The sequence below is a fragment of the Schistocerca cancellata genome, chromosome 1 (genome assembly GCF_023864275.1).
Source record: "Schistocerca cancellata isolate TAMUIC-IGC-003103 chromosome 1, iqSchCanc2.1, whole genome shotgun sequence".
Lineage (NCBI taxonomy): Eukaryota > Metazoa > Arthropoda > Insecta > Orthoptera > Acrididae > Schistocerca > Schistocerca cancellata.
In genome coordinates, this window is record NC_064626.1 from 869,339,339 (window position 1) to 869,365,427 (window position 26,089).

The 26,089-nt window shown below is 39.8% G+C and overlaps 1 protein-coding gene across 1 annotated transcript in view; it reads right to left on the reverse strand.

Moving 5' to 3' along the window:
- Positions 1-26,089, reverse strand: part of LOC126109312 (uncharacterized) — a 94,659-nt gene that overhangs the window by 52,882 nt on the left and 15,688 nt on the right. Inside the window, exon 3 of the mRNA XM_049914397.1 lies at positions 113-4,239. Coding sequence (XP_049770354.1) covers positions 113-4,239 — 4,127 coding nt within the window. The remainder of the gene's footprint in view (positions 1-112; positions 4,240-26,089) is intronic.

The following is a 26,089-nucleotide window of genomic DNA, read 5'->3' on the forward strand; positions in this document are numbered from 1 at the left end:
GCTTCTCCGCCTGCTCCTCCTCCACCTGCTCCTGCTCCTCCTCCGCCTGCTGCTTCTCCGCCTGCTCCTCCTCCACCTGCTCCTGCTCCTCCTCCTCCTGCTCCTCATCCACCTGCTGCTTCTCCAGCTGCTCCTCCTCCGCCTGCTCCTCATCCACATGCTGCTTCTCCCTCTGCTCTTCCCCCAGCTGCTCCTCCTCTGCCTGCTCCTCATCCACCTGCTCCTCCTCCGCCTGCTGCTTCTCCGCCTGCTCTTCCTCCAGCTGCTCCTCCTCCACCTGTTCTTCCTCCACTTGCTCCTCCTCGGAAATCTGCTGCTCCTCCTCGGCAGTCTGCTGCTCCTCCTCGGCAGTCTGCTGCTCCTCCTCGGCAATCTGCTGCTCCTCCTCGGCAATCTGCTGCTCCTCCTCGGCAATCTGCTGCTCCTCCTCGGCAATCTGCTGCTCCTCCTCGGCAATCTGCTGCTCCTCCTCGGCAATCTGCTGCTGCTCCTCGGCAATCTGCTGCTGCTCCTCGGCAATCTGCTGCTGCTCCTCGGCAATCTGCTGCTGCTCCTCGGCAATCTGCTCCTCCCCTGCAATCTGCTCCTCCCCTGCAATCTGCTCCTCCCCTGCAATCTGCTCCTCCCCTGCAATCTGCTCCTCCTCTGCAATCTGCTCCTGCTCCCCTGCAATCTGCTGCTGCTCCCCTGCAATCTGCTGCTCCTCCTCAACCTGCTGCTCCTCCTCAACCTGCTGCTCCTCCTCAACCTGCTGCTCCTCCTCAACCTGCTGCTCCTCCTCAACCTGCTCCTCCTCCTCCTCCTCAACCTCAACCTGTTCCTCCTTGTCCACCTGCTCCTCCTCCTCCTCCGCCACCTCCTCTTCCTCTTCCTCCACCTCCACCTCCTGCACATGCTGCTCCTCTTTCTCATCTTCCTGTCTGGCATCCTCTAATTTAGTGTCGTCTGAACAAAACTTCCTGTCATTAACTGTGTCATCATTTTTCATATGATCTGGAGTATTTGATTTAATAGGGACAAAGTGTACCACTTGCCTTTCAACTGTGTTTGGAGGCACAACTTCAGGCACATTTTCTGGGTTATCACTTCCTAATAAACTTTTCTTTGATTCATCTGCATCAGATTCATCTGTCTCACAAGATATATTGCCAGTGCTATCGGCAGAATAATTTTCTGGCTTATCATTTCCTAATAAATTTCTCTGTGAATTATCAGCTTCAGATTCACACGTCTCAGAACATATAAGGCCAGAATCCATTTCCCCCACATCAGCTTTATCTTTCAAATCAGAAACTGCTAAATGAGATGCAGATGGCATTTGATGACGATCTAATGCCACAGCAACACTATCTTCAACAAATATCGTCTCCTTGTCAGTTACCAAACTATCATGCTGACTGCAGGACAGAACCCCTGCTGCTTTTTCTTCAAGTGAAATGGTTCTGCTGCTTTCAGTACACAGTGAATCCATTTGCAAGTCAGACAGAGCATTACTATTACTTCCTTTAAAATTAACTTCCCTATTCTGAGTTTCTCTACTTCCTGTATCACTTTCCTTGCTTTCAACATAAACTAAACTTTGAGTTGCTTCGCATTCCTCTCCATGCTCTTGAACTGCAACTCTTTTAGTCTCTTTTTGTCGTTCGAACAGTTTGCCATTATCATCAATAATTTCACCTTTTTCTTTTCTTTTGTGTTCATCTGCATTTATATCTTCTGAGGTCTCAGTCTCACGTATCTCATCAAGGGATGCTAAATTTCTGACACTGTTGTCTGACTCATTATTTGCCACAGACTCAACACCAGAGCTAAACAGATCACCACCATCATCATTCCATGCAACATTTTTAATATTTTCCACTTGAACCTGTGAACTACATCCGTCATCTGAATAATTATCCTGTGGTACAATTGACAGATTAAGATCTTCCAAACCTGCATCCTTCTCTTCATTATCGTCCAAAATTTGACAAGGGCTGTCTGTGTTTCTGTCATCATCTGAAACATTAAATACAGAAGACAATGTATCTCCAGTTCCATCAGTACCCTTACGTTGTACATTATTTTCTTCACTATCACTATTAGTTCTGTTGTCTTCATGTTTCAATTGTTCATGTTCTGAAGATTTATCTTTATCTTTGGAAAGACAGTTAAAATCTTCTAATTTTACTGATTCATCTTCAGGCTTTAATGACTTTTCTTCATAACTGATCTGACAATTATCATTTTCATTTTCTGGTTTTCTGGTGAAGGAATTTTCACACATATTCTCCTTTAAAACATTTTCATAAGTCTGATTTCCAATGCTTCTTCCTTCATTTAAACCCGGTGCTTCTTCCTTATCTTCACATTCAAGTACACTCTCACCATGGAGCTCTGTCTCAGATAAAGTCTTTGATTCTTCGCCGAGGTTAGCTGCAACTTCAGAGCCTTCCTCTTCTGAAATTTCACATTTTTTATCCTTATTAGAAGGAGACATATCAACATAATTCTCATCCCCTTTACCTACAGTGGAGGAACAACCCAACATTTCTGTGTCTGTCTGAAATGTGCCCCTTTCATTTCGTCTTATTTGTTCTCTCATGTTATCAGAGGTTACCACGTTAGAACTCTCATCTTCAGCAGCAACTGTTGCCTGAATGCCTCTCCTACATTCATCATTATTTGTTTCAGTCTCCCCATCATTTGCCTCACAACTCCCATCCTGTGAAAGATGCATGTGGGATTTTACATCTTCTGAACCACTGTTCACAGCTTTATCATCATATGAAGCTTCACTAAAAGTTTCAGTTTTGCCTTTCCTGACATCCATATATTTATGTCTGTTTGGAGACAAACTGCACTCTGTTGTCTGATGTTTGAAGTCATGACTACGAGAAGACTTCTCTTCAAAATCTATCATAGAAGCTTCATCAAATGATTCACTGTCAGATGAAGAAATATGTTCGTCTCCTGAGGGTTTCACATGCTCGTCAAAGCCATAGGAATCATTCTCGTGGGGGCTGGAATAATCTGATGAATCACCATCACTCTCATTACCTGAACCATCACTCTTTTCATACTCTTCTGCAGAACTGCGCTGCAAGTCACCATAAGACGAAGTTTTCCTCTCCAAGGAATCTTCTCTTACTCCGAAATTGCTTTTTATGCTCTCATCTTCTGAAATTTCATCATTATTGTGTTCAGAAGATGCATTACATTTTTCGGTGCCATAATCATCATCTAATGTGTCTCCAACAGCAGATCCACCTTCAGAAGAATTGTCTTCTGAGATTTCTTTTAGCTGTTTACCTTCTCTTATAGCCTCTTTAGGATCATCATCTTCAGAAGTATCCCTCTCAATTTCGTGTAATTTTCCATCTGCAGATGTACCTCCCTTGGCAGTCTCATCTTCAGAAGAAGTCTCACTGGATATTCCTTTAAACTGTCCGTCTTCTAATTTGCCTCCACCACTTTCATCATCAGAGACAACTTTAGAAGTTTCTTTGTCTGATGAATTTTCATCCGAGAGATAGTCTTCTACAATTGAAGGTTTTGTGGTCTTTTCTGTCTTATTCCTCCTTTGACAGTCATTATTTTCATCACCACCATCAGCGCAATAATCATCACACAATCCACTTTTTGATGCCTCACTGGAACACAATTTCTTTTCCATCTTGTCCTGCTCATTTGTCACTGCATTTTCTTGAATTACATTTATTTTTGGATTACTACTATCTTCATCCAGACCATCACCTGTTGCTTCATCTGAAACAGTGTACTTTAAAGCAGCAATAGGACCATCACCATCGCCATCACCACCATCCTCACTTTCTGATATTTCATCCTTCAATCCTAGAGATTTTGGAACAAAATCTTGGGAAGAGAACTCTGCACCAACATCACAAAAATCATCAATAGAATCCTCATCTTTGTTCACTCCATTTCTTGGCTCTACATTAAAATGGGCATCTTTAGATTCTTCTTCTGATATTCCATCTTTTGATAGTTCCGAAACTCCGTTTACAACTTCATTGTGTGGAGAGAAATTACTAGTAGATATTTCACTGTCACTGTTATTGTCATCTGTATGCATAATTACATTAATACCACACTTCTGTTCATAGGCATTTTTCCTCAGAGAGATATCCCTGTTAGAATCCTCAACAGGGAGAGATTCATCATCTGAGATAGCCCTCAGACCAGCTGCGTCACTATTGCCATCATCCATGCTACCTCTGTGCAGAAATTCTGGCATTTCTGTAAACAGAAAATTAAAACAACTTTAAAATATGCAAAGAAATAAATAGTTATCGAAATACAGAACTATCGACAGAAAAAGATAAAATCAACTTTATCTAATGAACTAATACTTTCTTGGTAATCACATATGACAACATATTTCAATTCTTTAAGGCACCTTTATTGTTAATGACTTTTTAAACAACTGAAAGGATTTAATGGTTCTACCAATGTCTAAAACATGGTGACTAACCCACAACAACAAGAAATAAGACGTTTCACTAAACACTAAAACACCTTTGAACAACCGATTATCTTGTCAGAACACACCATGCGAGACAAGAGAGCGTACCATGACACTCTTAGAACATTACTGTACTGAGACTACCTTGTCACATTGGTGGTTGTTTGTGTTTACAAATTGTGAAGAAATCTGCTTTTGTTCTGATTCCTGTCTGTTGCTCAGGCCAGCAATGAATGATAAGGTTATGAGGGACCATCCTTTCTTATAAAAATACAGAATATAGTAGCAGTATTAAACAACCAGTAATGATAGTATAGTTAATTAATGACAAAAGCAAAATTGATAGTGGATGTTCTTGACAAAGGTCATATGAAAAATTTTCGACACTACTGAGGACTTAAGGAGTACGAAAATTTCATTCAAACATATCAAAACTAACACATACTTCCAAAGTATACAGACACAAAGGATATTTAGAAGGTAATATGTTGTTGTTGTTGTTGTTGTTGTGGTCTTCAGTCCTGAGACTGGTTTGATGCAGCTCTCCATGCTACTCTATCCTGTGCAAGCTTCTTCATCTCCCAGTACCTACTGCAACCTACATCCTTCTGAATCTGCTTAGTGTATTCATCTCTTGGTCTCCCCCTACGATTTTTACCCTCCACGCTGCCCTCCAACACTAAATTGGTGATCCCTTGATGCCTCAGAATATGTCCTACCAACCGATCCCTTCTTCTGGTCAAGTCGTGCCACAAACTTCTCTTCTCCCCAATCCTATTCAATACTTCCTCATTAGTTATGTGATCTACCCATCTAATCTTCAGCATTCTTCTGTAGCACCACATTTCGAAAGCTTCTATTCTCTTCTTGTCCAAACTATTTACCGTCCATGTTTCACTTCCGTACATGGCTACACTCCATACAAATACTTTCAGAAATGACTTCCTGACACTTAAATCTATACTCGATGTTAACAAATTTCTCTTCTTCAGAAACGCTTTCCTTGCCATTGCCAGTCTACATTTTATATCCTCTCTACTTCGACCATCATCAGTTATTTTGCTCCCCAAATAGCAAAACTCCTTTACTACTTTAAGTGTCTCATTTCCTAATCTAATACCCTCAACATCGCCCAACTTAATTCGACTACATTCCATTATCCTCATTTTGCTTTTGTTGATGTTCATCTTATACCCTCCTTTCAAGACGCTATCCATTCCATTCAACTGCTCTTCCAAGTCCTCTGCTGTCTCTGACAGAATTACAATGTCATCGGCAAACCAAGGTAATATGTAGAACCTATTAAATTTATTCTTTGTATCTTGCTTTGTTTGTTCGTGACAAATAACATCAAAAACTCTTTCTCCTTCACACATGTGAATTTGTAAATAAGAAATGGGATTTGAACAAACAAATAAGAAAAACTTCGGTTTTGGCTTAAGAATTCTGACCATATTTTCACTTTTCACTTTCACTTTTGCTAAAATAAATTAGCAAAACATTAGATAACTATGCACAAAAATTAATATATTTTGCAACAGATATGCATTAATCATTTATTCACCTGTGATCATCATTTTACAATGACACATGATCTGTCAGCTTAATACAAGGAAAATATGAGTCAGACATACAAACATATGAATCACACACAATTAATGAGGAGAGGACAGGTAGTCAACCATGGTCGCACACTTATGGAAATTAGTAGAAATGAATGCACTTAAAACTTCTGAAATGTCAAAAAGTAAGTAGGAGGCAATCTGATATAAAAATTACTCTCTCTCTCTCTCTCTCTCTCTCTCTCTCTCTCTCTCTCTCTCTACCAATATAACCCACTGTCAACCACAAAATCACACTATCCCAAATGCTGGAAGATAGAGTAATAATGGTTCTAAAACTATCAAAACACAAGTAATATAAGAGAAAAGCTAAAATAATTACAAAGATATATGTGCTGGTTGATCAATTATAAAAAACATGGGTGAGCCAGCCACAGTGATAACACATCAAAAACTTCTACCTAAAACTTTTTCCTTCAAGTTTGACATTTCACAGAAACTTTAAAGTCATCCACATTTGTGTCATAGTCAATTAAAATAGGGAGCAAATCTATCAGTAAATTAGTTCTTGCTCTCTTCTCTAAACATAAACACAGTAAATTCAAATGTTGGGCACTGTTATCTACAGGGTGTTACAAAAAGGTACAGCCAAACTTTCAGGAAACATTCCTCACACACAAAGAAAGAAAATATGTTATGTGGGCATGTGTCCGGAAACGCTTACTTTCCATGTTATAGCTCATTTTATTACTTCTCTTCAAATCACATTAATCATGGAATGGAAACACACAGCAACAAAATGTACCAGCGTGACTTCCAACACTTTGTTACAGGAAATGTTCAAAATGTCCTCCGTTAGCGAGAATACATGCATCCACCCTCCATCGCATGGAATCCCTGATATGCTGATGCAGCCCTGGAGAATGGCGTATTGTATCACAGCCGTCCACAATACGAGTACGAAGAGTCTCTACATTTGGTACCGGGGTTGCGTAGACAAGAGCTTTCAAATGCCCCCATAAATGAAAGTCAAGAGGGTTGAGGTCAGGAGAGCATGGAGGCCATGGACTTGGTCCGCCTCTACCAATCCATCGGTCACCGAATCTGTTGTTGAGAAGTGTACGAACACTTCGACAGAAATGTGCACGAGCTCCATCGTGCATGAACCACATGTTGTGTCGTACTTGTAAAGGCACATGTTCTAGCAGCACAGGTAGAGTATCCCGTATGAAATCATGGCGGTGAATCAAGGAAGTACAGTACATACCGACGAAACTAAAATGAGCTCTAACATGAAAATTAAGTGTTTCCGGACACATGTCCACATAACATCTTTTCTTTATTTGTGTGTGAGGAATGTTTCCTGAAAGTTTGGCCGTACCTTTTTGTAACACCCTGTATATGACAAAAACACAAATTCAATGGGTCTCTCGAGTATCTCATCATTGAAGTGATAGCGTGTTAAGGGATGCCACAATGAACTACCTGACAATCACAACACTTCTTGTTGGCTGCTACATCTGTCACTTTGTTTCATTTACTACCCATGCTTCCTGGCACCCAGTAGAAAGACCTTTTGTAGGTGTAGGAGGGCATCCTGGATATTCTGGTCTTTCATTAGCTGCTAGGTACAACTGTTATAGAGTGTTAAGAACACTCAGGGAGCCGGCACATACGAGAAATTTTGCAGTTGCAGCACATCTAATCTGCTCCAGTGCATTCAATACTCTGTACAATATAGCATCAAATACAGTGAACTCTTGAGGTAAGTCGATCTTGAGGACAAGGTCAGAGGAATCAACATAGCAAACAAAGGAGACTCTTCCATTAATACAGTGAAATACATTTAAAACATTGTAAAATTATACACCATTCATTTTCTCTCTCCATGTGCAGGTGACTTAAGGATCACAACTACTCTGTTGCAACTACATTGCCACACAAATCATTGCTACATTGGAAAACAGATTACTGCTGGCAGATAAATGGTCATTGGGAGAGAGAGAGAGAGAGAGAGAGAGAGAGAGAGAGAGAACTTCCATATAGTGATGGAGTCCTCTGACATTTTCTTGAATTGAAAAAGAGAGAAAAAACTGAAGGAGAAGGAATGCAAAATGGTATACCCCTAAAAAGACAGAAAGAACACAATTTTCAAGTCTCTACAATAATACAGGTGACATGATGTAAATTTACAATGGTTTTCAAGGTAACTGTGGATGGAACAATGGTTGATCTTGCTGTTTCATCTATTAACTCGAAAATCAATGAGCTTGATGTGGCGCAACAGATACTCCCCATTCTCTATACTGCTTATTCACACTAGATAAATCCTTGAAATTACACAGCTCCAGTACATAGGAAAATGTAGCAACATCTTAATGATATGTCACACATCACCTACAAACACTGTACACTGCTGTCCAAAGTTGCCATTATACTGGACTACAGCTGTGGTTTTATGCAAATACTAGCATGTAATATTTGTTCTTCTGCACGTGAAATATTGTCGCAGCATGCAGAAAGTGGAGTTTCCCCATGTCTTGATTGATTTATTGCAATCTGAAAGCTTGCCCTCTCATATATTTAAAGCCTGTCATATAATATAGTGAATATTCACTATATAATCAACAACCAAACTCTGTGAAAACAAAACTTCATACTCAGGCACCGTGTCATCCTTGGCCCATAGGAGTCGCTGGATCCATATATGAAGCAGCATGCGGTCAACACACTGCTCTCCCAGCCATTGGCAGTTTTCATGACCAAAGCCGCTACTTCTAAATTATGAGGGTGGTTTGAGAAGTTCTCAGAACCACCATGAGAGGTCAGTGCTAGCACAACAAGTTGTTCACGTGATATTCATCGGACTGTTCCCTCTAAACAAGTGCCACATCAGTGCTATTGGAAGAAAGCTGTGGCGGTGATGTTGCTCTGTTGGTGTTCCCACATCATCATTTGCAAAGATGGAAAAAAAAAATTCCGAGATTTGAGCAGTGATTAAATACTTTGTGAAGAAAGGTATGAAAGCAAAGGACATTCATGACAATTTCCAGAATACACTGGGGATTCTGCTCCTTCACATTCAACTGTTGCCAAGTGGACAAATGGATTTAAATTTGATGGTCCGAGCAGTGTCACTACTCCAGAAATCATTGGGAAAGTGCGCAAAATGGTCATGGAGCACGCCGATTAAAAGTGCGTGAAATTGCTCACACTTGCCAGATGTCATCTGAAATGGTATATCACATTTTAACTGAAGAATTTCAAATGGAAAAATTATCTGCAAGATGGGTGCCATGATTCTTGACGCACGCCCACACGTGCTGTCGCCATGGCAAAATTACATGAACTAAGGTATGAACTGTTGCCACACCCACCTTATTCACCTGATATGGCTCTGTCTGACTTCCTTGCATTCCCAAAACTGAAAATTTTTTCTTGTGGGAAAAATATTCACTTCAAATCAAGAATTGATAGCCGAAGTTGACAACTATTTTTCTGACCTGGAGGGAACTCATTTTTGATATGGGATCAAGGCACTGGAACATCGTTGGACCAAGTTCATTAATCTACAGGGAGACTACATTGAAAAATAAAAAAAAAAGTTTCAGTGATGTAAGCACTTTTTTTTCTATTACATTCTGAGAACTTTGCAATCCACACTCGTAATCAAGTAGTTCCTCAATTGGTCACATAAGTGCTGACTGCAGCTTGCTAGCCAACAGTGCATGCCAGATTCAGACAGTCACCCATCCAAGTGTTACGAAGTCTAACTGTGCTCAACTTCATTGATCTGAAGTGGACCAGGGTTACCACTGTGCAAGGTCACCGGAATTTTTTAAAACAGACTTTTTTATTTCTAGTTAATAAGGTAGAAGTGGTGAAAAATCACTAAAAAAAGAGAAACATAAATGTATTCATTAAGTTGTTTTTAAAGTTTTCATCCATATGGGATTCTTTCATGTCCTTCAGGTTGCAGCTACCTCCATATCATATCAAGTTTTGCTCACACACAGTGGGAAAATCTCCAACACTTGCAGTCATTCACATTTGCTTTTTCTACATACCATATCCCTAGATAACACTATTAGTACTTTTGTAGTGTGAACAGCCCTCAGTCCAAACCAGCTCAACTCCACATAGGTTTTACACATGAATATATTTGATACTAACTGCCCAACCTCATTTAGAACACATGTGGGTGATTACAATCTCAACACAGCAGCATTCAATATTGTAATTATAATTAGACGTATAGTTATTGTGTGACTCAGCACAACCTCAAGACATCATCACACTTTTGTGCAGATAAGTAACAATCCCCTATTTCTTGTTGGGTCTTTCCTTGAGAAGTGACACAATGTGGATGATGTTTCCAGATGTATATCTTCAATGTTAATAAAACTTATACAGAATACACCTAAGAGATCTGCATGCACATCTGCAAAGATTTGGCTTGATCTTTAACTTCATGTAGGCACTAGAGCCAGTTTCACAATGACCCCTCTCCTTTGGACTGGAATCACCATAGAATCCTCAGATTTGGAGGGCCATTGTGCCTAGCCTAACAGAGCTAGGATCCTGCAAATTGAAATCCTGACAACTTTTTATGCAGTATTCAGAAACAACAAAAATGAAAATCAGAAAGCAATGGCCAACGCTTGACCTCTTTCCAACCATTCTGAAACATTTTGTTAAGAGACATTTTCCCAGTTTTCAAGTGGCAATAATTAGTGAGAAAATGGCTCTGAAGTAATGATTACTTGACAGTGTAACTGCAGGTTACGCTATCACAAAATCAGTCTATTATAAACTTTCTGACAAATTTATTTGCTATCTTATCAGCAATTAAATTTACAAACAATTCCAAATTTTGTGACATTTGACACACATCCTAAAATCAACATATGATTTTAAAATCATTTACACCACTGAAGGGAACACATTTGAGCCTATCAGAAACAAATATTTCAAATGAGTCTACCAGAAACAAATATTTCAAATCAAGAAAACTCCAGGGGGCCTATCAACAATATAACGAATTATATTGTAAAAACAAATATTTTCATTTTGGTGTCACATCACTAAACATGCAAAATTTCTGTTTATATTTGTAAATAAATTACTCAAACATCATACTGACCAGGTCGGAGTACAGTAATGTCAAAATTATTCTTATGTTGCTTTAACAGACTGATCAACATTAATTCACGATGGATAATTTATAATTGAACACTCCGTTAATACAAAGTTTATTTCATAAACTGATATCAAACAATGATGATACCTTGTGTGCCTATCTGTACATTTATTTACAAGTCTCTTCTCCTAATGACTTTTGCTTTTTCAAAGATTTCTTTTCTGAAAAAATAAATCCCACACTACATACATCTTATTTGCAATATTCAAATAAATATATCGTCCCTTAAATGATGACTTTTTTGCTTTTGACTGTAACTGTTTTTATTTTGCTATTGCATCTCCAGCTCCTCTACCACAGTCAGGCATCTACAAACTTTTAGTATATTGCACAAAGAAAAAACATAATAGGAGAATAACAGTCAGAAACAAATTTATAGTCTGTAACATTCGCACACTTACAAGATTTGATGTATATTAAGGCATAGAAACAGGTTAAAAATAATGTTCACGTAGGGCTAAATCACTCTTTATTGTCTGTAAATAAGTCATAGGTACATATGAAAATATTATGAAAAGGATAGATCGTTACTCATCACATAGTGAAGATGTTGAGCTGCATACAGGCACACCAAAAAGACTGATAAACGTGCAAGCTTTCGGCCATAAGGCCTTCTGAGTTAGACAAGCCTTTTGTCTGAAAGCTTACTTGTTTAGCAGTCTTTTTGGTGTGTCTGTCTGTGACTCAATATCTTCACTATATTGTGAGCAATAATCTTATCCATTTCATTGTATTGTCGTTATTCCATCCTGGATTTTTTATAGGTACAAATGTCAAATATAGTGCCACAGATACAAACTGTATGTGAGCCCTGAAAAGTCACTGCAGCAAGAATAGAGTCAGCAGTACATCAAAGAGTAACAAGTCAGGAGCACATTATGATACTCTCAACTTAGTTGACTAAAACTTTATTCCCAAAGGAGTAAAAATAATATTAAAATAGAAGTGCTCAATCAATTTGATGGGGCAAATAGTCAGGCAAACCACCCACCCACTAAAGAAAACCATTTATGAGATCAGGAATGTACTGAATACAATGGGGCACATGTGATAGTTTGTACACGAGGTAAACAGGGGAGGTGTTTCTCTGTTAGATTCAGAGAGCACACAAACACAAGCAAGACAGCGTAACCTCATTTAGAACACATATGGGTGATTACAATCTCAACACAGCAGCATTGAGGACTCTTTGAAGGTACCACACAGGAGGGAGAAAGGTAGACTGATGGGCAATCTGGAGGAAATTGACATTTATAGTGCCTCAGGGAAATCAAAATATATACTCAGAGAACAAACAGAACTCAGAAATATAGAGTTTTACTTTAATGTTCTATAGGTATACACTGCTAATACACACTGACCAATACAGTTTTAGACCACGAAGTTTAATTACCATGATTGACAATGTGCTGTTGACAAATTATTCTTTGCTGTATACTCTGTCATGAAACCTGGCTGCCACAGCGACTAACTCCGAGTTGTGGCCAAGTGACCAATAAAACTGGCCATCCCATAAAATTCTAAGTCCAGCCACCTGCATGACCTGGCAACATTGTTTGATGGGGAAGAGCATGGAGGAGGTGATGTCTTCTGTTTGGGCCGTTACAGTACTGTATCTTCTCATGATCTAGCAGTAAACATCATGCAATGTAGGTTCTGCTTCATATAGTGGTAAATATCATTCAAGGTATATGTAGAATCACAAGTTCGAGTCCAGTCCTCCTTTTATTTTATTTTTTTTAACTGCATTTCAGCTGTCTGCTAAAGATATCAGTCTGATGAAATCTCAATTGTCATTTACTTCACTTTCTAACCACCAGAACTAGCAAAACCTTCAGCAAAAGAGCTCATGGCTGCTTCAAGATCAGAACAGTTTATGCTCAAGAGATTCCTAAGAGCCACTTGGCACTAGTTGCCCTCTGACCAGTTGAAAATAGCACATCTTGGGCACATTTCTGCTGACAATGGTAAGCTTATTGTAGTTTGTTTTCCCTGTGAAATAACTTTTTAAAAAATCAAGTGAGCACCATGCAATTATAAAACTTGTAGGTGGCTATGAGTGTATTGAACAACTGTCATTTTCTTATCTGAAGTTCTAGTATATGTCTTGCTGTTATTTATTGGACTTTGCAAACCCGAACATTATGAGCTTTCTTTTATGTGTTATAAAATAGAGTTACAAGCATCTAACATAAGTGACGCATCATTGCTTTGGGTTTGTGCCTTGTTTGGGGCATGTGCTATTGGACAAATCACACCATAAAAGGATTTTCTTGTTTCAAGAGAGATCATTCTAGTGCAAATTATTTTCCACATTCAGGAAGTCTCAATAATTGACATAAGTGGTGAACTGCAACCATTTAACCTTCATGCGATGTGACACCTGCATTAAACTGGCAATGATCAGAAGTTGGGTGTAGGATTACTACATGCTTTAATTTAAAGCAACAAAAACCAAAAAGATGATCACTATTGCAGTTTTGTTTGATTGTCACAACACCGCTCATTGAGCATTCTTATGCAATATTGTTACGTATAATATTGTAATGGAGAAGAACAACCAGCAAAACTGCATTAAATGTTGCTACTACGTGATAATTCTCTCTGCTGATTTCACAAACAAAACTAACCTGTAGTTTTTTTTAGAACGTCATATATCATTCACTTATTCTTTTGGTCTTATTCCGTCAAATATTTACCTTTCCCACTCATTATTGAACAACTGTTGGTAAAATTCCTTTCAGGATGGAATTGCACTTCAAATTTGGCTTAATGACTGGCATCTTCAATTCCAAAAGAGTAGGTTTCTACATGTGTGGAATCATTAAACTAGCTGAGCATTGTCAGACTGGTTTAGATTACGTCAAAAAATATAGTGTTGATGATTAATTTCTCTCTTATGTTTACTGTTGTGTTCAATAAACTAACATAAAAACACTATTATGATATGCACTGTACTAATACAAATGATCACAATTTACCACAATAACCTTATGATGAAAACCTATTTTAATAAAACATATAGTATCCGTAACACGAACATACCTAAACTGGCAAGAATTAACAAGATATTATGCACTCTGGACTTACACTAAACATCTTTGGTACAGGGAAAAGTTGTGACAGTTGAATAAAGATGCAAATTAATTTTTGTCTAATGTGAATTGTGTTGTGAATCGAATATGAGCCACAAACTGCCACGACATATTCCTTTTCAGTGGATATTGTCGTTTTTATTGTTACACAGAGTGTTCAATGCAATGTCAAATGACAGATATATTCTTCACCACCACCACCACCACCACCACCACCACCAATGTTAATGATTTTTCCTCATCGCCATATAGAGATTATTTTGAGACTGTTAATGCAATGTATTCTACAAATATTTACACATAACCTTTTATCCACAAACACAAAGGCCCTGAGCTCTGCATCGCTTCTGGCAAACTTACTAAACCCATTATTGCTATTGCCAGACTTCCTGGAAGGTATACATTTGACTGTAACAGGCAGCTCTAGGGCTTCTAAAGGCTGACAAATGAATAATTACAAACCTACATATCACCTCTGTAATAATGCAAGCAGTTGCTAATTTCTAACATATTGCAAGTAAAACTTCAATGACACTTTTACAATGGACTACTGATATAAAATAAGGTTAAATTTGTCATGCATCGTGGCAATATAAATTTATACTGTACCTAATGTAAACACAGACTTAGAGATCGTAGCTGCAATTATTCATGAATTAAGTAATTACGGTAAATAATATTACTCAACACAGCTTGCTTCACACTTCATTTCACCTGCATTTTGTACTTCTTATTCTTCATTCTAATGACAACTGCATCCCCTTCCCATGTTCGTAGAAGCTGGAATCAAACTTGCCCTGGACCCAATCATTGGTCTCATTTTCTTCACAGTTTTTGGAGCCGGCTTTTTTAATCATTGTGTATGATTTCCTTGGACAGTAGACTCTTGATTATGAATTTTGTTACTTGTAGCATACAGTCGCTCTGTGGATGTTCAATTTTGCAGCTAATGCTGTGTTGTTTTTTCATTTGTGTCCCTCTGTTTTGGCGATAGCATCAATGACAGAATTCTTAAGAAAAACTTCTCTATGTCCATAATCATCAAAATATGTGTTGCACATTCATGAGGTTTACAGTGTGACTAGAAGAACTGCTCCAAATATGTGAAAGAGCTTTCCAGTTTTCAAAACACTTCGAACTAAAAGAAAAAATGACTGTGTTATGTATTTATGATATTTCACAGTCAGTGCATCCGAATATTATTAATAAATATGCTATAGATCCTAAACCTAACTACAGATATTGGAATATAACTCCTCAGCTTGTACTTTTGGTGTTCTGGCTCTCCGCGGCCCTGTCTTTGAGATGCAAACTGCACCCACTATCGAGCCCTCCTGGGGAATATATTGGTTATGGAAACATATTTTTCCTGCTGGTAGTATAACTGAAACTAGCCAATCATGTACAATATGTTTGGCAACTCTGTGACTGCCAAGTTACTTCCTGGTTGGCACAGAACTCTCCTGCTAAATTCACTTCTTATTCTTTTGTCATTTCCATTGAACAAACTGAGCGATTTTTAATTAAGGTGTGACAATCAGTTTATGGTTCTGAACTCAGGATGATCCTTCCAAGTGGAAATCTCAGTTACTCTTGTCTTTTATGTTGTGATTTATCTGTCCTAGTCACCACCAGGGCAACAAGGGAGGGAGGAATGCTGCAGCTCTTCGCTACCTCTGATGTAACATGATCAGACAGTTAAGTGAAGGCTGCACTGGCTCTTGGTTCTAATCACACTGGCGGTCTGTTTTTTTACCCACTTACTGACGAAACTATAAGCAGCCAGCTCGAATATCAATACGGTGCTCTTAAGAAAAAGACTCCATTGTAAGCCTTCTCACCGCTGCCATTACCCCAAAGTGTCAGGGTGAAAAACTTATGGTATTGCACACTTCATCATGTCTTTTTCTGTTTCCGTTGGCATTTTTGGTTTTTGTGAATACACAACTTTAGTCGCACAGAATAACTTATCAACTCCAGCTGTCTCTTTTCCACACTACTTGAGTATGACACAGAACAGCATGTAACCAGACTGTTCTGAAGTCAAAATGTGTAATATCTCACTAATGTATGGCAATTTAGGCACACTTGTATTATAGATACTTTATGTTTTATGAAAGAACACTGTTGTCATAGGGTTATAGTAGTAAGCAGTAAATTATTTGGATTAGTACAGTGCACATTTTAATAGTGTTTTTTTTCCATTTGTCAACTGAACACAATAGCAAACATTAGAGAGAAATTAATCATCAACAGTATATTCTTTCACATTATCTATAACAGTATGACAATGCTCAGGTAGCGTGCCAATTCCAAACATCTAAAAACCTACTGTTTCTCAGTGAAAGATGTTGTCAAGCCAGGTTAGAAGTGCATTTTTATCCAGAAAGGGCTATTCTTGACAACTGTTCGCTAAAGAGAAAGGTAAACATTTGAGGGCACAGGATCAGAAGAATAAGTGTGTGACAGATGACTTCCTTAACAAACTCCTGGATAGCTTTTTGTATTGCCATTTAGTAGCAACACTTAATGCAGTTTTCTTGATCATTTTTCTTTCACTCTGATCAGAAGCCGCCTCTCAAAATTTTGAAAACAAAGAGCTTGCGATAGAAGACATTTGTTTCACAGTATCAAAAATGAAGTGCTCATGAATTTTAGTCTCAAGTTTACTGGACTTTTTTTTGGCTTTAATTACTGTTCTTGTCACATCCCTAAGTACTGACACTTCCCCCTGGGACATCCCCTCTAAAGGGACTGATAACATCACAAAGTATCAACAATTTTTTGCACCTCCCTGGCAGATTAAAACTGTGTGCCAGACCGAGACTCGAACTCGGGACCTTTGCCTTTCGCGGGCAAGTGCTCTACCAACTGAGCTACCCAAGCACGACTCACGCCCCGTCCTCACAGCCTTATTTCCGCCAGTACCTCGCCTCCTACCTTCCAAACTTTACAGAAGCTCTCCTGCGAACCTTGCAGAACTAGCACTCCTGAAAGAAAGGAAATTGCGGAGACATGGCTTAGCCACAGCCTGGGGGATGCTTCCAGAATGAGATTTTTCTCTGCAGCAGAGTGTGCGCTGATATGAAACTTCCTGGCAGATTAAAACAGTGTGCCGGAACGAGACTCGAACTCTGGGCCTTTGCCTTTCGCGGGCAAGTGCTCTACCAACTGAGCAACCCAAGCATGACTCACGCCCTGTCCTCACAGCCGCAGGAGAGCTTCTGTAAAGTTTGGAAGGTAGGAGGCGAGGTACTGGCAGAAGTAAAGCTGTGAGGATGGGGCGTGAGTCGTGCTTCGGTAGCTCAGTTGGTAGAGCACTTGCCCGCGAAAGGCAAAGGTCCCGAGTTCGAGTCTCGGTCCGGCACACAGTTTTAATCTGCCAGGAAGTTTCATATCAGCGCACACTCCGCTGCAGAGTAAACATCTCATTCTGAAATTTTTTGCACCTTCCCTGAAATGGCAGCAAAATTAAAACATGTCTTTCTAATCGATACATAATTATTAAATTAAAGCTCCCCCTCCCTCTATGCTGAGTTTTTCTGTTTGTATGTGACTGTTGATCTCAGGAACTATGGTAGGGATTTTGAAATGGTTTTGATTAACAGACTGCTTTACAAAGAAGGTTTATGTTTATAAATTATTACTGCTACACCAGACAGATCATCTGACCATAGATACTTAGTGCTGCCTGTATGGATATGGGTTAGGTTGTTAGGAAGACTCACACACATCCTTCAGTGTTGTGAACGATTATAAAATCAGAAGAGTAAATTCTTAAGATATGCGACATCAAATATACGCAAAATTTCATTGTTGAAGTAACTTTGGGGGTTGGTAACATAGTGAATACATTGTAGAAAAGTTCATAATACAAACATTTTCTCACAGGCAGCAGACATTTCACTGACAAATGACTAAGTCCCATTGTAATTTACACACTAACCTCTCCATATTAAATAAGGGGAAAATGTGTCACAACAAAAATTTTAAGTATGTTTTGAAAGAGATTGTGAATTCAGTATTGGTTTCTGATATTGATTTATGTTATTTCTGTGTTTTGTGGAAAATGTTGGGTCAAGATATCAAGTTGCAGGACCCTAGCTAGCTCTATTAAGTTTACCGAATTACAGATAGAGCTTGGCAGAAGTTCATGCATATCAATTAGGTGTGTTCTATACAAAATTCAACAAAATCAAAGTTCGTTGAGCTGATAGCCCAAGGTCACTTGATATGGAATTGCCCAGTTAGCAATGTATTTGTATCAAACTCAATCACACCTGTAGTCATGAACAGTCCCTCTTGAAATATACCAATGGTCTCACTGAGGTCTCCACACACAGTAAGTACCCTCCCAACCTTGTACAAAAATGTATCCATCTTATCTTTTGATATCGTTAAATTACAGTCACAGTTGCTACAATTTTAGAGGTTGTTTGAACAACAGACAACACTTCGTTGCTCTTCCAGCTTTTCTAAATTACTTGTGATAAATACATATACATACCAACATTAGCAACTGCAGTGTCACTTATGCCATCTCTTCTGGTAATTTCTCTAAGACCTTTCTGTCTGCCTCTGTTGTAAATTGTTAACATGTACTCTGAGCTTTTTTATTTCATTCCTACATACACTGCTTGTTACTAGGTGCAGTAAGATAAAGGTGTTGGTATTTCTAATTGAGATACATTTTTTGCCCTGGGGATTTCATGTCACCTACACTGAAGCACCAAAGAAACTGGTATTGGCATGGGTATTCAAATACAGAGGTAAGTAAATAGGCAGAATACGGCGCTACAGTCAGCAATACCTATATAAGACAGCAAGTGTCTGGTGCAGTTGTTAGATCAGTTACTGCTGCTACAACAGCAAGTTATCAAGATTTAAATGAGTTTGAACGCGGTGTTATAATCAGCGCACGAGCGATGGGACACTGCATCTCCGAGGTGGTGATGAAGTGGGGATTTTCCCATGCAACCATTTCACGACTGTACCGTGAACATCACGAATCCTGTAAAACACCAAATCTCTGACATCGCTGCAGCTGGAAAAATATCCTGCAAGAATGGGACCAATGATAACTGGAGAGAATCGTTCAACATGACTGAAGTTCAACCCTTCAAATTGCTGCAGATGTCAATGCTGGGCCACCAACAAGTGTCACTGTACGAACCATTCAATGAACCACTCGTGTTCCCTTGATGACTGCATGACACAAAGCTTTACGTCTTGCCTGGGCCCGTCAACACTGACATCAGACTGATAATGATTGGAAACATGTCTGTTTGAAGGAACCTCGTTTCAAACTGTGTCGAGCGGATGGACATGTAAGGGTATGGAGACAACCTCATGAATGCACGGATCCTGCATGTCAGCAAGAGACTGGTCAAGCTGGTGGAGGTTCTGTAATGGCATGGTGCAGTTGGAGTGATACGGAACTCCTGATATGTCTAGATACAACTCTGATAGGTGACACATACATAACCATCCTGTCTGATCACCTGCATCCATTTGAGTCCACTGTGCATTCCGACAGACTTGTGCAATTCGAGCAGGACAATGCTGCACCCTACACGTCCAGAATTGCTACAGAGTGGCTCCAGGAACATTCTTCTGAGTTTAAACATGTCTGTTGGCCACTAAACTCCCTGTGCATGAACATTATTGAGCATATCTGGGATGCCTTGCAACATGCTGTTCAGAAGAGACCTCCACACCCTCATTCTGTTACGGATTTATGGACAGCTCTGCAAGATTCATGGTGTCAATTCCTTCCAGCACTACTTCAGAAATCAGTTGAGCCCATGCCATGTTGTGTTGCGGCACTTCTGCGTGCTTGCGGGGGCCCTACATGATATATGGCAGGTGTACCAGTTTCTTTGGCTATTCAGCATAGCTTCCAATTAAAGAGGGCATCTGAAAACCACATTCTCAGAGGGATCCTAGACCACCTTAGTCACACAATGCTGATGGTTTCTTCCCTATTCCATGTAAGTATTGAATGTGCTGACTTTGTCCAATCATAATATGAACCATATCCAAGCTGAAGATGTGATTCATTTATAGTTATGGAGTGGCAGGCTACTATAAATTTCTGTAGTGGAAACAAGTTGTTTGTAATAAAACAAATGGAGCTAACAGCAAGGCTTTGCTAAGTATGCTTGAAACAAAATATTGAACTTCAGAGACCGACTTGTAAATCCAAACTGCAACTGAGTGCATACAAGTGAATAATTCCAAGCTCCAACTGAAACACACTGCTCATTAGCCGCACAGAATGATACAGATCCTGCATCTAGTGTGGTGCAAAACTGGGCCCCACTCTCCAGCATCGTGCTGGCCCTTATATTCCCTTGGGCACAACTTTCCGAAACTACAGCCAGCTAGTGCAATCTCTTGTACTCAATAAACAAACTCTGAATACACAGAAAAACAAAGTACAAAATGATAACTAATGCTGCATTTTTATATTTTAAAGACAGATTGCTACTTACTGTAAAGAAGACAGATTGCTACTTACTGTAAAGAAGACACATCAAGAATGAGATTTTCACTCTGCAGCGGAGTGTGCGCTGATATGAAACTTCCTGGCAGATTAAAACTGTGTGCCCGACCGAGACTCGAACTCGGGACCTTTGCCTTTCGCGGGCAAGTGCTCTAGAGCACTTGCCCGCGAAAGGCAAAGGTCCCGAGTTCGAGTCTCGGTCGGGCACACAGTTTTAATCTGCCAGGAAGTTTCATAAGACACATCAAGTTGCAAACAGGCATAATTAAAAAGAGACTTACTTAAAGCTTTGGGCAACAGCCTTCATCAGTAAAAAAGAGACTCACACCACACAATTCACACACACAAGCAAGCACACCTCATGCATTCTGGCCCAAGATGTTGGTGGTTGTGTGTGCTGTGAAATGTGCTTGCTTGGTGTGTGTGTGTGTGTGTGTGTGTGTGTGTGTGTGTGTGTGTGTGTGTGTGTGTACGGGTGCGCGCGCACGCTAAAGATGAAGGCTGTGGCTGAAAGCTTTATGAAAGTGTCTTAATTGTGCCTGACTGCAACTTGACATGTCTTCTCTACAGTAAGTAGCAATCTGTCTTGCCCTAAATTATAGTTAATTTTCAAATACACAACAAAATATAGCACTCATTGTTTGGAAATATTTTTCTTGAACAAGCTATGAGTACTATAAAAAAAAGTATCATTTTGGATTGCAAAACTGATTTCTCATGGAACCTCGGACTTTCCCAAGATGGAAGGTATATCTGTTGAGACTTCAAACAGAGCCTCGGCTCCTGAATATGTGTAGTTTTCAGTAGTTGCAGGAACAACAGTCTGGATGTTTGAGTGATCTGGCCTTGTAAAATCTGTCAACATATCCTAGCTGTAATGGTACCGCGAGCAGATGAAAGCACAGGGAAACGAAAGCTGTGCTCCCCCCCCCCAAGGGCATGGAGCTCTATTGTACAATTTCATCTTATGGCATCTTTTGAGAAAAAAAAATTAAGGAGTAAAAATAGGATCCCAATCAGATCTCTGGGCCTGCACTACTCAAATGGATGTTGACATCAGAGAAAATAGGCATTCTACAGGTCAGATCATAGCTTGTTAGATCTCTTAACCAAGTATACGGGTTAGAGAATTTAAAAATGGAAATGGATATGTTGAAGTTAGATGTATTGGGATGGTAGGAAAAACAAGATTTATGGTCAGTTGAGTACATGGTTACAAACATAAAATCAGATCAGAGTGATGCAGGAGTATGTCTAATAACAAAAAAGAAAACAGAAATGCAGGTAAGATACTATGAATGGTGTACTGAACACATTATCATAGCCAAAATACACATAAAGCCAACACTCACGGCAATAATAGAAGTTTATGTGCCAACAATCTCCATAGGCAACAAAGAGAGTGAAAGAATGAATGGTGAGATAAAAGAAATAATTCAGATAGTTAAAGGAGAAAAAAATTTAATGGTGATGGGAGATTGTAATTCGATAGTAGGTCAAGGAAGAGAAGGAAAAATAGTAGGCAAACAGACTGGGAGAAAGGAATGAAAGGGGAAGTCATCTGGCAGAATTTTGTGTTTACCAAAATTTAAACATAGCTAAGAAACTGTCTGAGAATCATGTAAGAAGATTGTAGATGTGGAAGAGAACTGAAAACACAGGAAGGTTTCTGACTGATTATATAAGACATTTCCAGGGGTAGATGTGGATAGTGACCATAATTCACTGGTTATGAATTGCAGATCAAAACTGAACAAACTGCAAAAAGGTAGGAAATTAAGGAGATAGGACCTACATAAATTAAAGATAACAGAGTTTCTTGAGAGTTTCAAAGGGACTCTCGCACAACACTTGACTAAAACAGGGGAAAGGAACACAATAAAAATTGAATGGGTAACTTCGGGAGATGAAAGAGCAAAGGCAACAGACGACCAAACAGTGAAAAAGGCAAAGTTTAGTAGGTATCTTGGATAGTACAGAAGGTATTCAATTTATTTAACAAAAAGAGAAAATACAAAAAATGCAGAAAATGGAGCAAGCAAAAGGGAATACAGACATCTAAGGAATGAGACTGACAAAAAATACAAAACTGCTGAGCAGAAATGGTTAGAGGGTAAATGTAAATATGTATATATAAGTAAGGGAAAGATAGATACCACCTACAGGGAAACTATGGCCTCCGTAGAACAGACAAGCAAATGTAGGAATATCAAGAGCTCAAATGGCAAGCCTATACTTAACAATGAAAGGAAAGATAAAAAACAAAGAATTTACAGAAAGGCTATGCAAGGAAGATGAGTGCGAAGAAGAAGCTGGTGAAGATGAGACAGGAGATACAATACAGTGGGTCTAATTTGGCAGAATGCTGAGAGAACTACATTGCAACAAGGCCCCTGGAGTGGATGACATTCCCTCATAATTACTGATATCTTTGGAAGAGTCAGCCATGATAAAACTGTTGCATTAAGTGTGCAAGATATATGAGACAGGTGGAATACCCTGAGACTTCAAAAAGAATGTAATAAGGTGTGAATATTACCAAGTTACGAGCTTAATAACTTAATGGTTGCAAAACACTGACCCAAATTATTTATAGAAGACTGAAAAACTGATAGAAACCAACCTTGGGGAAGATCAGTTTGGATTCTGGAGAAACTAATAAACACACAAGACTATTTTGGCCCTATCTTTTACCTTAGAAGATATGTTAAAATAAAAGTAAACTTACATTTATAACATTTGTAGATTTTGGCAATGATGACTGGACTATATTCTTTGAAATGTTGAAGGTAGCAGGGATAAAATACAGATATAGAAAGATTAATTACAACTTGCACAGAAAACAGACTGTGGCTATAAGATACCAAGGGCATGAAAGGGAAACAGTGGTGAAGTAGAGAGTGTGACAGGTTATATCTTATCCCCAATGTTAATCTGTACAGTGAGCAAGCAATGCAGTAAATAGAGGAGATTTTGGAAAAGATATTAAAGTTTAGTGATTAGAAACAATGTAATTCTGTCAGAGACAACTGAAGACTTGGAACAGCAGTTGAATGGAATGGTTATTGTCTTGAAATGAGATGATCATATTAACATCAACAAAAGTAAAATAAGGGTAATAGGTTGTAATCACATTACATCAAGAAATGCTGTAGGAATTAGGTTATGAAATGAGACACTAAAAGTAGTAGTACATGAGTTCATTATTTAGGCAGAAAAAACAACTGACAGGGGCCAAAGCAGAAAGGATATGAAATACATTGGTAACTGCAAGAAAAGAACTTCATAAAAGATGAATTTGTTACTACTATAAATTTAGGTGTTAAGAAGTATTTGCTGACAGAATTTGTCTTGACTAGCCTTGTATAAGTAAAATATGGATGACGAGCAAGGTCAAATAACTAATGAGCAGGTACTAAATGAAATTTATGGCACAACTTGACTAAAGGAATGGGTGAATTGAGAGGAAGCATCCTGATGCATCGATGAATAGTTAATTTGGTAATAGAAGGAAATGAGGGAGGTGGACAATTGTAAAGGGAGACCAAGGCTTGAATACAGTAAGCAGGTACAAATGGATGTAGGTTGCAGCAAGCAGTTATCCAGAGATAAAGAGATTCCCACAGGACAGACTAGCATAGAGAACTGCATCAAACCAGTCTTAGGACTGAAGACAACATACCATTTTGTGAGAAACTGAAAACAGTCACAAGCCTCAATAAAAGCCCAGGAAGGTTAAAATAAAGGCCTGATGAAATGAGAAGAGTTGCTCAACGGCTACCAACACATCAAAATTTTAAAATGACACATAGTCACAACAGTCACTAATGTACACAAAAAGTACTTATCAGTCTCAGAGATGTTGACAATGAAAAACTCAACATAAGGTTTTGCATGTGTATTTTTAACAATAAAATAAAGCACACTTTCATAGATGCAATTATATCTTGCAAAGTGACAAGCATTTAAAAAAATCTAAGTTGAAGTTACATTGGGTATGATTCAAAGTACCAGTATCACTTAAGAGGAGCCTCTGGAGGACATAATTTATAACTGTGTGTGTTGAACAACACTGAATGTACACTCCTGGAAATGGAAAAAAGAACACATTGACACCGGTGTGTCAGACCCACCATACTTGCTCCGGACACTGCGAGAGGGCTGTACAAGCAATGATCACATGCACGGCACAGCGGACACACCAGGAACCGCGGTGTTGGCCGTCGAATGGCGCTAGCTGCGCAGCATTTCTGCACCGCCGACATCAGTGTCAGCCAGTTTGCCGTGGCATACGGAGCTCCATCGCAGTCTTTAACACTGGTAGCATGCCGCGACAGCGTGGACGTGAACCGTATGTGCAGTTGACGGACTTTGAGCGAGGGCGTATAGTGGGCATGCGGGAGGCCGGGTGGACGTACCGCCGAATTGCTCAACACGTGGGGCGTGAGGTCTCCACAGTACATCGATGTTGTCGCCAGTGGTTGGCGGAAGGTGCACGTGCCCGTCGACCTGGGACCGGACCGCAGCGACGCACGGATGCACGCCAAGACCGTAGGATCCTACGCAGTGCCGTAGGGGACCGCACCGCCACTTCCCAGCAAATTAGGGACACTGTTGCTCCTGGGGTATCGGCGAGGACCATTCGCAACCGTCTCCATGAAGCTGGGCTACGGTCCCGCACACCGTTAGGCCGTCTTCCGCTCACGCCCCAACATCGTGCAGCCCGCCTACAGTGGTGTCGCGACAGGCGTGAATGGAGGGACGAATGGAGACGTGTCGTCTTCAGCGATGAGAGTCGCTTCTGCCTTGGTGCCAATGATGGTCGTATGCGTGTTTGGCGCCGCGCAGGTGAGCGCCACAATCAGGACTGCATACGACCGAGGCACACAGGGCCAACACCCGGCATCATGGTGTGGGGAGCGATCTCCTACACTGGCCGTACACCACTGGTGATCGTCGAGGGGACACTGAATAGTGCACGGTACATCCAAACCGTCATCGAACCCATCGTTCTACCATTCCTAGACCGGCAAGGGAACTTGCTGTTCCAACAGGACAATGCACGTCCGCATGTATCCCGTGCCACCCAACGTGCTCTAGAAGGTGTAAGTCAACTACCCTGGCCAGCAAGATCTCCGGATCTGTCCCCCATTGAGCATGTTTGGGACTGTATGAAGCGTCGTCTCATGCGGTCCGCACGTCCAGCGCGAACGCTGGTCCAACTGAGGCGCCAGGTGGAAATGGCATGGCAAGCCGTTCCAC